At 35.5% G+C, this 13,906-nt stretch overlaps 1 protein-coding gene across 1 annotated transcript; it reads right to left on the reverse strand.

Moving 5' to 3' along the window:
• Nucleotides 1-5,248: 5,248 nt before the first annotated feature.
• si:cabz01093077.1 (C-C chemokine receptor type 4) lies at nucleotides 5,249-12,555 on the reverse strand. Its single transcript, XM_007232023.3, has 2 exons — nucleotides 12,269-12,555; nucleotides 5,249-6,807 (listed from the first exon to the last, which is right to left on the reverse strand). The coding sequence occupies exons 1-2, from the start codon at nucleotides 12,292-12,294 to the stop codon at nucleotides 5,793-5,795; spliced, it is 1,041 nt and encodes a 346-aa protein (XP_007232085.3). The 5' UTR covers nucleotides 12,295-12,555; the 3' UTR covers nucleotides 5,249-5,792.
• Nucleotides 12,556-13,906: the final 1,351 nt, after the last annotated feature.

Here is a 13,906-nt window from a genome sequence, read left to right on the forward strand (position 1 = left end):
TTTGGAGACCATTTTCACCCAGTCTCGTTCTTATTATTGAATCATTAACACTGACCTTAACTGAGGCAAGTGAGACCTGCAGTTCTTTTAATGCTGTTCTGGGATCTTTTGTGACCTCCTGGATGAGGTGTCCACTCAATTACACATTCCTACCCAGCTGCTCCACCTTGTAGATGTAAAGTCAGAGACAGAAGCTCATCTATTGCTGCAGAGTTTGTGTTGTACTCTAGTCCTTCATCAGTGGTCAAAGGCTGCTGTCCACAGGATGCTGCTGGTGGACTACATATAAATAGCAGCAAATATAATACCAGTCAAAAGGGGGCAGAAGCCATTTTAAAAAGCTTTGACTGGTTAAAAGATAAGTCAGATAAGAGTCCTGTAGCAACTGAAAAACACAGACTAATGCTTTGAATTAGTTGCTGTTTTTTATTTTAGCTAATTTGTAAAATAAATTCTTACACTTACAATAGCTATGACATATATTTCCTGATTTAAAATTATGTAATTTATTTTCACCCCTTCTCTGAAGGGCCTCACTGCACACCATTGATATATATATGTATATATATATATATATATATATATATATATATATATATATATATATATATATATATATATATATATATATATATATATATTAGGGGTGGGCGATATGGCTCTAAAATAATATCACGGTATTTCGTGGTATTTTCATGATAACGATACTTTTGGCGATATGACAAAACACTGAATTAGAAAAATTATTTAGAATTTTATTATTGCATGCAATATAATATGGCTAACTGAGATATTTAAAAAAATAATTTTATCAGATTTGTAACAAAAGTAAATGATCCAGAATGTCGTGATACTTGTAATACACTCCAAATATCTCCATATATCCAGGATTAAAGTAAAATAAATGATACTGGACAGATATAATCTGTCTCTAGTAGATATATATTGGGAAATAAGAAATGTGTGAATTGTTCTTTTGCTAAAAACGGCAAAAAAGTAGTACCCTGATGTGATAATTAGGGGTAGGTGATATGGCACCATATTTAAAGGTATAATATAATTCACGATATTCAACATTTTGGCGATATTATCACCAACGATACGATATGGCACACACCTAATACAATTTGAAACAATAAAATAAAAATATTGTGATAATGTTCTTTCTTCAAAGCAGTCCGTAATTTACCGTGAAACTTTAAGTGTAATTTGCGTTGTTGTTAGTTCATACTGTAGGTCATCGTAGGGGAGGAGCAAAGAATCTGACACTCATAGCTATTGGTCAGCATTGGGGAGCATGACGCAGAGCATGTCAAACTAGACGATAAAATACCCCAAAAAATTCTAACATGCTGTTAGACGGGCATCATAAAAATTGATTATAATTTTTTGACTATAAAAATTAAGAAAAAAAGTAATAAAAGAAATACATAGAAGTATCTTGAACTAAAATCCCATGAAAATAACATCCAGTCTGTGTGAATGTTTCCTATAATATACTTTGTAATTTTTAGTTTAAGATAAGATAAGATAATCCTTTATTAATCCCACAATGGGGAAGAGTCTGAATGGTCCTCACTGTCCTCACTGTCCTCGGGCTGTGTGGGACAGTCTGCTGAGCGATTTCTGAAACTGTCCTTCCGTCTTTTGTTCTCTCTCTTCTTCCTTTGGTCTCTTTTTTTCCTGTTGTTTTGCCGTTTTCCACTGTAGGCTGACTGTGATGTTGGCATTAAAGGATATCTCTTGGACGGAGATCCTCAGAACACACCCTCTTCCTTGGCAAGTCTCTCTGAATGTGTGTGTGTGTGTGTGTTTGTTGTCTGTCCGTGTGTATTTCCCCACACTCAGACCTGGATGTCCTAAAAATTTAACCAAACGTTGCTTTTGATCGAAAAGTTACAGAAAAGTTTGAATAAACAGTCATACAGATATAATACTCATTAGGGGTGGGCAATATGACTCTAAAATAATATCACGATATTTCAGGGTATTTCTTGCGATAACGATATACTTGATATAGGAAAACAGAAAAATAATTCATTCATTTCAGGAATATAGTATAATAGTATAACAGAATAATCATAATGTGGCTATATAAATAATATAGCATAAAATAATATAATACAGAAAATAATATTGCAGAATATTTAGTGCATGCATATAAACTGCAAACTAAAACAATTATACAATAAATACACCTAAAGCTTCACAGTAAATAATAGACTACTTTTAAGACAGAACATCTCTATTATCACGATATGGATTTTTAATATCATGATATTTCTGTGTCGCGATATATTGTATACGATATAATATTGCCCATCCCTAATATATATATATATATATATATATATATATATATATATATATATATATATATATATATATATATATATATATACAGTACCAGCCAAAAGATTTACATATATAGTATATATATATAACAGTTAGCTTAAATTAGGATTGAAAATAATATATTTTATCATATTTTATTTATTAGTAGTTAATTAATTTATAATATGCTGTAAATAATGAAAAATAAAAATATTTATTAAAGCATCATTTTATTTTTTAAATAGATTTTAAAATGTACACAAATTTTATTTTTGTTAATGTTTAATGTTTAATATTATTTTATTTTCCTTTATATTTTCCTTTCATATTGTACAATATTAATAACACTGGATAGATTAACATCCAAGCAAGAAGTGCCTTGTTTTAAAAATATGCTAATTAAGAAGCACTGGATGCAGTCAGTTATTTTAAGGTCGACAACAGGATATATAAACTGAGTGAAGCTGCATGCTCACACTTTAACACATAACACTTTAAGTGCTACACATGTCACACCTTCCAGAGCTTGATATAAATTTCCATTTTACAGCAGACAAACGAACGTGTTAATCGCTTTCTTTGGAACTCTGAGCTCAGGCGCTTTCACAGCATTTGCATGTTTATCCTGACTGCAGTTTCCATCACTTTTTTACAGCTGTAAAACACACTGTTCTTCTGACTGTATACTGTAACACCATGTTGGAGTGTGACAGTTGTCAGAAGGTAACATAGACAGTAGCTTCTTGTTTTCTTGGTGAAGAACTTGATGCATGATGTTCACACAAAATTAATGAAATGGGATTACTTTGTGAAAAAAAACATTATATAATATAATATATATTATATTATATTATATAAAAAAAAAACATTATATAATAATTATATAATATGTTCATTACTGATTGTAATACAGTCCTACTTGCACTGTTTAAGACAGAGTAATCACAGTACTATTTTATCAGCTGTTAAAATTAAAATAAACAGAGTTGATTTTTTTTATGATTTTCATATGTAATAAAGAAAGTCAACCTTTTTCTATAATCTGATAAAAGAAAAGTGTATGATTTTATGTTTAATATTTAATGTTTTAATATTTTGTATTATTTTATTTTCCTTTATATTTTACTTTTTTGTAGTACAATATTAATAACATTGAAATGATTAAAATGCAAACAAGAAGTGCCTTCCTTTGAAAATATGCAAATTAGAAAGCAATAGATACAGTCAATCATTTTAAGTCGTATTAATAGAGTGAAGCTGAATGATAAAAGAAAAGTGGATGGTTTTATTCTGTGATTAACATGGTTAATTTTTCATGAATCAGCTGTGATTCATTTTTCTTTAATTCTTTCAACACATTCACAAAGCTCTCTTTCCCTGTGTGGTTAAGTATGTTGTGGTCTGGTGGGACTTCCTTACTGTCTACTGTGGTGAAATGTTTCGTCATGCACGGCCCTGTGCCAAACTGTGGGTGGGATTCAACTTTTTTGTGTCGCTTTTTTGTGCTTGCCATTCATTATTTGATCATTTGTAGTTAACAGTGAATCTCTCATCAGTTACAGTGCAATATTTCAAATATTGCTTTCAAATTTTGTGTGCACATCTTTCTTGGTAACACTTTACAATAAGGATACATGAAATATCAGTATTTATTACTACTGTAATAAACGTTGTTAAAAAGTTAAGTAATGTCTCACAACTAACTATTATTTGAAATTAGTAGGGGTGTGACGAGACACTAATATCACAAGACGAGACGAGACACGATATTGGGTTCACGAGAACGAGACGAGACGAGATTTAAAAATAAAATTTTAAAGAAAACGTCAAAAATGAAAAATGGCTTGAAAACTATAGTTTTATTTGACAAAATCATATAACGCAAACCTAACAGACTGGTTTCTCTCACACATTGACTCTATAAGAAATAAAAATAAGAATAAAAATAAAAAAATAACTTTTCTTGGTCTTATATAGTGCAAACAATAAGCGCAAACCACAATCAGTCATATTAAGCCTGTGGTTTGTGTTTTTTTCTCCTAAATCTCTTGTAATTTAACTATGCATGGTTGGGGGTGAGATGCGTTTTATAATCGCCAGCGGGGGGGTTGGGGGTCTGGGAGATGCGTTTTAAAATCGTCAGCGTCCTGTCATTACTTTCCCACCGCGCTCCACAAATTGATTTGGGGCTTGGATTTGGCGCCCCGTCTAGTACAGCGCCCCTATGCGTCGCATAGGCTGCATACCCCCTTTTTGCGTCACTGCTCTCCACCATACTCTATCGCTACTGGGTTGCCAGATCCCGCTTAAAAAGTCCACCCTTAACTGTTTTTTTTTTTGCCCCACAAGACAGGTTTAAGCCTGACGAGAAATATCGTCCGTTTTAATCTCGCGTGCCACGAGATCTCGTCACACCACTAGAAATTAGTTTTTAATTTTTAAACTAATATCTTATTTGAATTTCATTGTTATTTATGACAATCTGAAAAAAAATCTTAAAAAAAAAGAAATCTTAAAATTGTAATGTTTAATAATGTCTTACTTGGTGTCAAATAATAATTGGTAAGGAGACCTATCCTTACTTAACCGTTTGTTTACAGTAATAACCTTCTCTATGCGGCTTAAACTGATGACACTGATGGCATTTTCTAGCAGAGGGACTGCCATATAGCGTGCCCAGGGTTTTTTAATTGACCTCAAACACTCTTGCTTTGAGTTACAACTGAGTTATATGTGTGAGTTGATTCTTTGAATTGAGTGTAGAAGTTTAAAATAGGCAGAATATGAATAATCTATTTACCATCCCTATATGATTTTTGATTCCTGGCATTCACAGACGTCATTTTTACAAACATGAGTAAATGAGTGATGAAGATATTCTGAAATAACTTGAGGTAATAATCAATCAAACAGATACATCTTTAAAGAAATTTTATGATGTCTTTCTATTTACAATTACAGTTGCCGTGAACAATCTTTGGGGTAAAAGAAGACCCTTTATAATTTACCTTTGACTTGAGCTCAGAGCCTCAAACTTCCAAACTCTTCAAAGCATATCTGTCAGGAAGGCGGATGGCTAACTGATTGGTATTAAACATTATGTACAATACAGTCTTTGGGACAGTTAGTTAAGGGGCATATAGAGGATGTACTGTGGGGGCCCCAAGTGGTCCAGCAGATTAAGTAAGGCACTGTCACTATGATTCCAGGTTCAAATCCTTGAATCCTTGATCATGCCATCAGCAGCCAGAGTCCGAGAGAGCACAATCATTCCTGCTCTTTCTGGGTAGGTCAAAGAGTTTCCAAAGAGTTTGAAAAGAGGCAGTGGCTGATTTCACACGTATCAGTGGAAGCTAGTAAGTCCTAAGTAGTACATTTCTTTTTAGACAGTCTATAGCTCAAAATATATAAAAAATAATATAAAAAAAATATATACAAATACGTAAGTCTCTGGTCTCTTACAAAATCGTGTTGGATGTTTCGTCCGAGGTTTTCGAGTGAATTGGCGTGGGCTGGTAGACCTTGAAAAGATACTTTGAAACCACGCCAGCCAGACATTTCCTAAACTTTTCTCCAACAAAGGCATAAATCACTGGGTTCACACAGCAGTGGACAAGCGCCAGGGTCTCGGTAAGCCCCAAGGCGGCAGTGATCCATCGAATGCCATTGCATGTGTCTATGATGTTCAGGTGCTGCAGGGTCTGCAGGAACACCACCACATTGTACGGCACCCAGAAGGTCACGAAGGCAGCGACAACGGTGAAGATTAGCTTCATAGCTCGACCTTTTTTGGAGTTCTTCATCCTCCTCAGGACCAGCAGGATCTGGATGTAGCAGTAGACTGTGACAGGCAAGGAGATGAAGAGGCCTACGGTATTTTCACTGAAATTGCGGAACAGCTTCCACACTTTCACTGAGTGGGACGGATATATCTTCGAGCACTGAGTGACATTGTTCTCGAAGGTCATGCCGGCAAAAATGGCCTCTGGAAGCGCAGCACAGAAGGAGATAATCCAGATCACAAGACTCACAGCTACTCCATAGCGCAGTGTCCTCGCCCCCATGGTCGACACCGCATGAACGATGGCTAAATAGCGGTCAACGCTCATCAGTGTCACGAAGAGGATACCGCTGTAGAAGCCCAAGTTGTAGGCGCCCGCCATGGCCTTGCAGACAGCATGAGCTCCAAAGTGATAACCCTGGTTGTACAGGGCCCACCAAGGCAGCGACAGGACGATCAGCAGGTCAGACAGCGCCAGGTTCAGCAAGCACACGTCCGTCATGGTCTTCAGGCGCATCACCTTCAGCAGAACCCACAGGACCATGCTGTTGCCTAGCAGACCCAGGACAAATACCAGATAGAAGATGACGGTCATGACGGCCGGGTTCAGGAGAGATACGTTGGTGTCGCATGGTTGTGTGTCATTGAGGTAATCATAATAATCAGTGATGGTGGTATCCATTGTGTTCATTCTGTAAAGAGAAAAGAGAAAAATATATATTTAGAGATGCTTTTAAAGAAAAGAAAAGAACGGTCATTTACTGTCATTTACCCTGCGTTCACTCTGGCAGCTAACAAGTTTCTTGTATTACTCCTAGAGGTGCGTCCCAATCACATAGTAATTATTAATACTAACTAATTTAAGTTTTAAGCAAAGCATAGATTAGTGCTGTCACGTCATGTTAACATGTTAATGTGTGCGATTAATCTGGAAACTTTAATACATTTATGTTTTTAAATTATTCATAATCTCTTCCCTTTTTGGCTCCAGTGTCCTGCTGTTTTTAACTCGTTTCACAGACCCTACTATTAGCTATCATGATGGGGTACAGAATACAGACACTCGCAGTACCAATTAAGGATTTTATTAAAAACCCACAGGGTACAAAACAAAACAGTAGCAGCAGGTAGTGAACACTGTTTAGCAGAAACCAGGAGGGAGAGACCATTACCGGATAGTGAGGCAGTCCAATGGTCGTACACGAGGCAGGCAGTATCAGAGAAGATCCAAAATCAGAAACAATACACAGTCCAGAGTTCATACACGAAGCAGGCAGTATCAGAGGTAATCCAAAAACGTAAACGATAAGCAGTCCAGGTAATACACAATAATCCACAGAGTAGGCAAGACAAAAATCAGAGTTGAGAAAGCAAAAGGTCATACATGAGAAAACTATAACAGAGAATAACGCTTTGTAATGTGGACGAAACCAGGCAATACGCGGTGTGTGTGAGCAGACCTTATATACTACAGGTAATCAGTATTCAGGACTTCCTGGCCGGGGCAGGTGAGGTGTCACGTGATCAGCAGCGTGTGTGATGTCAGTGTGTGGTGCATTCTGGGTGTTGTAGTTGTTTGACTGAGAGTCTCCGTTGGAACTAAGTGTGGAAGGACAGGGAGCGCCTACAACACCAGACGTGACATTAGCATTTTTTTAATGATTTTTTAGCATTAGTTAGAGATGCAGCTCCTGCTCAGAATTTCAGAAGGTAGATGAGTATTTATTTATATAAAAATAAGGATTCCTTCCACCCTCCTCTCTCTCACACTCTAATAAAACAAACACACACACAAATTGCTGCTTCTGTGACGTAGTTTTTTTTCATCATTTTTGCTCTACTAGCAGTTTAATCCACCATTTAAGGAGATTCCTTTTTCATATTTTGTATTGATATGACTTATAAATAATAACAGAACTAAACAAACATATTTGAATATTAACAAAATTATATTGTGATGAACTTACACTGATTAATTTCCTTTTTTCCATTAATAAAAGTATGATTGACACCTTTAGAACAGATGTGTTAAGTGTTAAAGTTGAGTATACTAAAAAATCCATGATACATAATCAGAGACAGTTGGGGTTTGAGTGTGGTTATAATGGACACTAATATCACACAATGCAAGGAATTACTCACATCTGGAGGAATAGATTGTGAATAATAATGCAAGTGCAGGGACATTGTGGCAGGAGATTTTTTAATTACATTATGTATGTTGACATAGCAATGCTGTATCATGCACTGGCTCTACAAAAATGGGTTATTACATTTATATTTTGGGTACTAACCTGTCAAACACACACTCTTAAGATTAGTATATAGTATATGCCCTTTAGTATTTGTGTATAGTACACAATTGGGACGCAGCCCATGTATGTCTTGTGTGGGTGTGTATTGCTGTTGTTGGTTCCTTGCGTCTTTTTTCTCCAAATTATCAATTATCCCTCATATAAAATAGGAAAATAAGCAAACAGTGGGTATGAGTGTCTCTTCTATGTTCACATCCACAATGCTAAAAAAATTGTGTATTATTTTAGTGATCTATAGGCGAGCCATCAACCCTGCACACTGTAAGCTCGGATAAGTTGAATTCACTTAAGAAATTAGAGGAAACCGGTTGCCTTAAAAAAGTTAAGTAATGGGGAATGAAAACTTAAGTTAGCAAAACTTAGAACATCAAGTTATAACAACTAAAGATAAAGTTGATTTAAATTTTTAATTTTTGTTATACTGTAAGACCGGATAAGTTACTTAACTTTTTTAAGGCAGCCAGTTTGCTCAGTTTTTTAGTTGAATGTACTTTAAAAAATTGAGGAAACTGATTGCCTTAAAAAAGTTAACTATTAGGGAATGAAAACTTAAATTAGCATTACTTAAAACATCAAGTTATTACAACTAAAGGGGAACTTGATTTATTTCTAAGGTAGCCCAGGGGGCATCACCATACACTGATGGTGAGTGTCAGAAACTGTTGGACACACCCAGTATGCAAATTTATTGTGACAGAAGCCAATGGAAAAGAAGCTGACAATGACAACAGACTAAACTCAGTTATTATAATTTGGCTCAACTCAAAGATCTCTGTTTAAGTGTATATGTGCCCACAAATGTTTTACTAACTCAAAATAGTTGAGTATTGTTTAGAAATATCCAATTTGATGTAAAACAGACTTAAATAATTTGAGTTAAAACAATGTATGGGTTTACAGTGCACAGCTCTGTTGTACAGTTTGATTTAGGGTGTGTTAATGTGTCTTTGCCATCATACTGATGCAAAAAATATGCAGAGCATGCACGTATGTGTCAAGTACACACTGTGCACCTGCGTTGCCAAGATAGCAATGAACGTCTGACTGTTGATGTCTGTCTAGATTGCTTTTCGTCAGTGACACACCAATTTTCCATTGCATGTTGCCAAGATAGCAATATGCCAGAAATTTATCTAAACCGTACTTTCAAACCACCACACCCATCAGCATAGATACCGAGTATCACAAAAGTGAGTACACACGCCTCACATTTCTGCAGATATTTAAGTACCAACGCAAGCTCTGTTCTGATTGGGCTCTGCTCTTTTAAAACGCTGGATGATCTTTGCCACTGTGCTGCAGCTCAGTTTCAGGGTGTTGGCAATCTTTTTGTAGCCTTGGCCATCTTCATGTAGCACAACAATTCGTCTTTTAAGATCCTTAGAGAGTTCTTTGCCATGAGGTGCCATGTTGGAACTTTCAGTGAGCAGTATGAGAGAGTGTGAGGGCTGTACTACAAAATTGAACACACCTGCTCTCTATGCACACCTGAGATCTAATAACACTGACGAGACACATGAAAATGTAAAATGTAAAGGAAAAATGACAAGCAGTGCTCAATTTGGACATTTAGGGGTGTAGTCTCTTACTCACTTTTGTTGTCGGTGGTTTAGACATTAATGGCTGTATATTAAGTTATTTTGAGGGAAGATTAAATTTACACTGTTATATAAGCTGCAGACAGACTACTTTTCATTGTCTCAAAGTGTCATTTTGTCAGTGTTGTTCTATGAAAAGATATACTTAAATATCTGCAGAAATGTGAGGGGTGTACTCACTTATGTGATACACTGTACATTCACAAATGTCTTTGCTATTTAAACAATGCACATGCAAGGCCTTAAAATAAACTGTTCACAGGATGTTAGATAGCAATGAGCATCACAATATAAGATCGATCCCTATCAGATGCCCTTGGACATCTGTGTCAGCGATTGGTACAAATCATTTTATTTAGCATGTTGGCATAGAATGTCTCTTCACTGTATCATAATTAATTTGGATAAAGTTTGGAAATACTAACTGGATTTGTCACTTGTTATTCTGTAACCGTGTCACAAATTGCGTACTTCCATAGGAAATGACTGGTCGCTTGTTGTTCTGCTGTCTGTTAGTGTGAATGCAGGGCTACAAAAACCCCAGCTTTATTTTCAACACTGAATCTTGTGTTAAAAACAAAAGAGAATATTCCACTGTTGATGTATATATTCTAGCATCATGTGATTACTCACTATGCACAAAACTGCCACGAAGGACAAATAGGGTAAAAAAAAGTGTTTCACAGAAAAAGGTCGAACATACACTCATTTGCATGCTGAGCGATAACAGAAGAGCTCTGGAAATTTTGAGCTGAGGAACATAGTTCTGATGGTCTAATGTTCTAGACTACAAAAACAGTATACAGTCACGTGTACTGTCTCACGTGTTATACAGCAATAGATGTCAAGTTCTTAAAAGTACTTACACTACAATAAATAATCAAAGCTTAATAGCTAACACCTCACTAACTTACAAAGTTATAGTTTTAATGTTTAAAAAAATGGGAAAAACATAATTTAACACTAACAAATTCTTATTAACCAATCAGTAAATTTGGAATAAACATAATGTATCATCATGACTATATAAGCATTTTTATGTATTGATCATAAGATCATCTCAAATATCTAAATGTATGAGTTTAAAATAGAAAATAATACTAAACTAGAAAGTAAAAGTTGCAAACAAACCTTGAATTGTTTTACATTTAAACAGGAAAATGGTTTTTGGGTGTTCATGGCTCTAAATAGAAAAAACTACCCTATTAAACCCTTGAATAACCATATGTTTAAGAGTGTACAACATAGAATAAAAAGGGAGTGTAATCTGTAGATTATTAAATGTTAAAAAATAAGAAATGTGAGTAAAGTCAGCTAAAAAACAAACATAATTCAGCATTGATGCATTGTTTTGATATTACATTCGATTCAACCGTGAATAAACATTGAAATACATGGGATGGGTTGGTACATAAACAAAGCTTTAAACACTTTAAATTCTTTTAAATTGTTTTTTTTTATGGAAATGTAATGTATCCAATTATATTCATAGCCAATAATTTATATTTAGTTACAAAACAGAGACTAATTATTATAATCCTCAGTTAAAATAGAATGTTTGTGTTTTATATATTTTCTTTTCTATTTCCTCTTATTTTATTTTATTCTATTTTTCTTATACCTTTGTATATCTATGTGTATCTGTATGCAAGCAGTTGGAACCCTCTTATGTTATGTTATGTAATCTTATCTAATCATAGCTGTAGTGTTATGATTAACAGTGCGTATCAACATTTGTAGCTTCCTATATATTTAACCTGAACACTGCTTATGCTTGAGATAAAACTCACAAGGTTAATTGTAGCAATAAATTGTATATAAGGCATTTATGTGATTACACAAGCTCATCTTACCTCATTACCCCATAAAGTAAATTCTTACTTTATTAACAGTCCTGATAAACAGAACCATTAACTTTTTAAGCAAGAAAAGCCTCAGAGCTATACACCAATGCTTGCTTAGTTCTTGCATCCTTCTGTATGAGCGCTGTAATCTCGTAGCACCTCTTAAACCACAGGCCCCAATAGAGCCCACCGCAATCCTACTACTGCAGCCAACATTCATTTATCACTGTGGTTTGATCTGTTGTTTCAAACTAACAACTGAATTACAGCTGACACTACTTGACACAGATTCACACAGTTATCACAGAAATGCTGGAACAATACTCTATAGGAAGAATCTATAGTTATCCAGTTATAGATACGTTTAAGAAGGTATGCGTTCAAATTGTAGGTTACCTTTCTGTGGTCCCGGTTGCCTCCATATTGGAAAAGTTGTTGAATTTGCTAGAAGCTGGGACTATCGTCCTTTTCTTGTGCGTGACTGAGACAAGGGCATTTCATCTTTCTCTTTTTCTCAAGCTTCATCTGAAGTAAATTTCCTGTAAAAATGAGTGTGTACACATTTTTTTTTTTGAGTTGCAGATGTAGATGTATGCGTGAGGTGAGACTTCCTGTCACTGTCTTAGAGCATTTGGATGCGCTGCAAAAATCCCTGCAGGGGAGATAAGGTTTTTTGAGTCATCCTGTTGTATGCTAAGCTTCGGCTCAAACGACGCTAATGAGCTGCCCCCACCCACACTTGACAAATCCACACTTGTACAACCCTTTGTCTTAAGTGACTGGTTAAATATGATAGCCAAAGGTCAGAAGGTCTACAGCCTAGAGCCTCTAAGAATTAAGAACGTGGCGTTGCTTTGATGGCTGAAGCTGTTGTGTTAGCCTACAGAGCATTTGTGGTTTTGTTCTTTTTTTTTTTTCAACCTTCTGAAAAAAGGTGCTGCTGTGAGGTTAAGCTTGATACTAGAGCAGTACAGCACTAATAATAATGTCGATACTATAAGACTGCACCTAGTGAACCATAGCACACTTTATGTGGTGACCATGCTACCTGCTGGTAAACTCTGATGTAGAGTCATGTTATGACTGGCCTAGTTACACAGCAAATTCCCTGTGAGTTCACTCAACTCATTCTATGTATATGTATATATAGAGTACAGGCCAAAAGTTTGGACACACCTTCACATTCAATGCGTTTTCTTTATTTGATCATGACTACTTACATTGTAGATTCTCACTGAAGGCATCAAAACTATGAATGAACACGTGTGGAGTTTTATGTACCTAACAAAAAAATGACCTGTCCTCCACAGTCACCGGACCTGAACCCAATCCAGATGGTTTGGGGTGAGCTGGAGCACAGAGTGAAGGCAAAGGGGCCAACAAATGCTAAACACCTCTGGGAACTCCTTCCTTCAAGACTGTTGGAAAACCATTTAAGGTGACCACCTCATGAAGCTCATTGAGAGAATGATGCCTAGAGTGTACAAAGCCGTAATCAGAGCAAAGGGTGGCTGTTTTGAAGAAACTAGAATATAAAACATGTTTTCAGTTATTTCACCTTTTTTGTTAGGTACATAAAACTCCACGTGTTCATTTATAGTTTTGATGCCTTCAGTAAAAATCTACAATGTAAATAGTCATGACAATAAAGAAAACGCATTGAAAAAGAGAAAGGGGTGTCCGAACTTTTGGCCTGTACTGTATATATAGTGGCGTGAAAAGTTATTGGCACCCCTACAGATTTCTTTTCTCATACTGATATTTTTCAGATTATCAAACAAACTCTAAGTTCTTTAGGTTATATAAAAAGCACTTTTGAAATAGTAATTTTAATTATGAAAGGGAAAAAAAAAACTATCCAAACCAGTCTAGCCTTGTATGAAAAAATATTTGCCCCCTAAATCTAATAACTTGGTTCTGCCACTCTTAGCAGCAACAACTGCAATCAAGAGTCTTTCACATCTCTGTTGAGGAATTTTTATTCCACTCTTCTTTGCAGAATTGTTTTAATTTAGCCACATTTGAGGATTTTCG

This window comes from Astyanax mexicanus, chromosome 6 (genome assembly GCF_023375975.1).
Source record: "Astyanax mexicanus isolate ESR-SI-001 chromosome 6, AstMex3_surface, whole genome shotgun sequence".
Taxonomy (NCBI): domain Eukaryota; kingdom Metazoa; phylum Chordata; class Actinopteri; order Characiformes; family Acestrorhamphidae; genus Astyanax; species Astyanax mexicanus.

Excerpts from the sequence above, each read along its gene's own strand:
- si:cabz01093077.1 (XM_007232023.3), bottom strand. The coding sequence starts at position 12,294 with ATGGAGGCAACCGGGACCACAGAAAG. Across the intron at positions 6,808-12,268 it reads GCAACCGGGACCACAGAAAG|AATGAACACAATGGATACCA; the intron begins GTAACCTACAAT and ends TTCTCTTTACAG.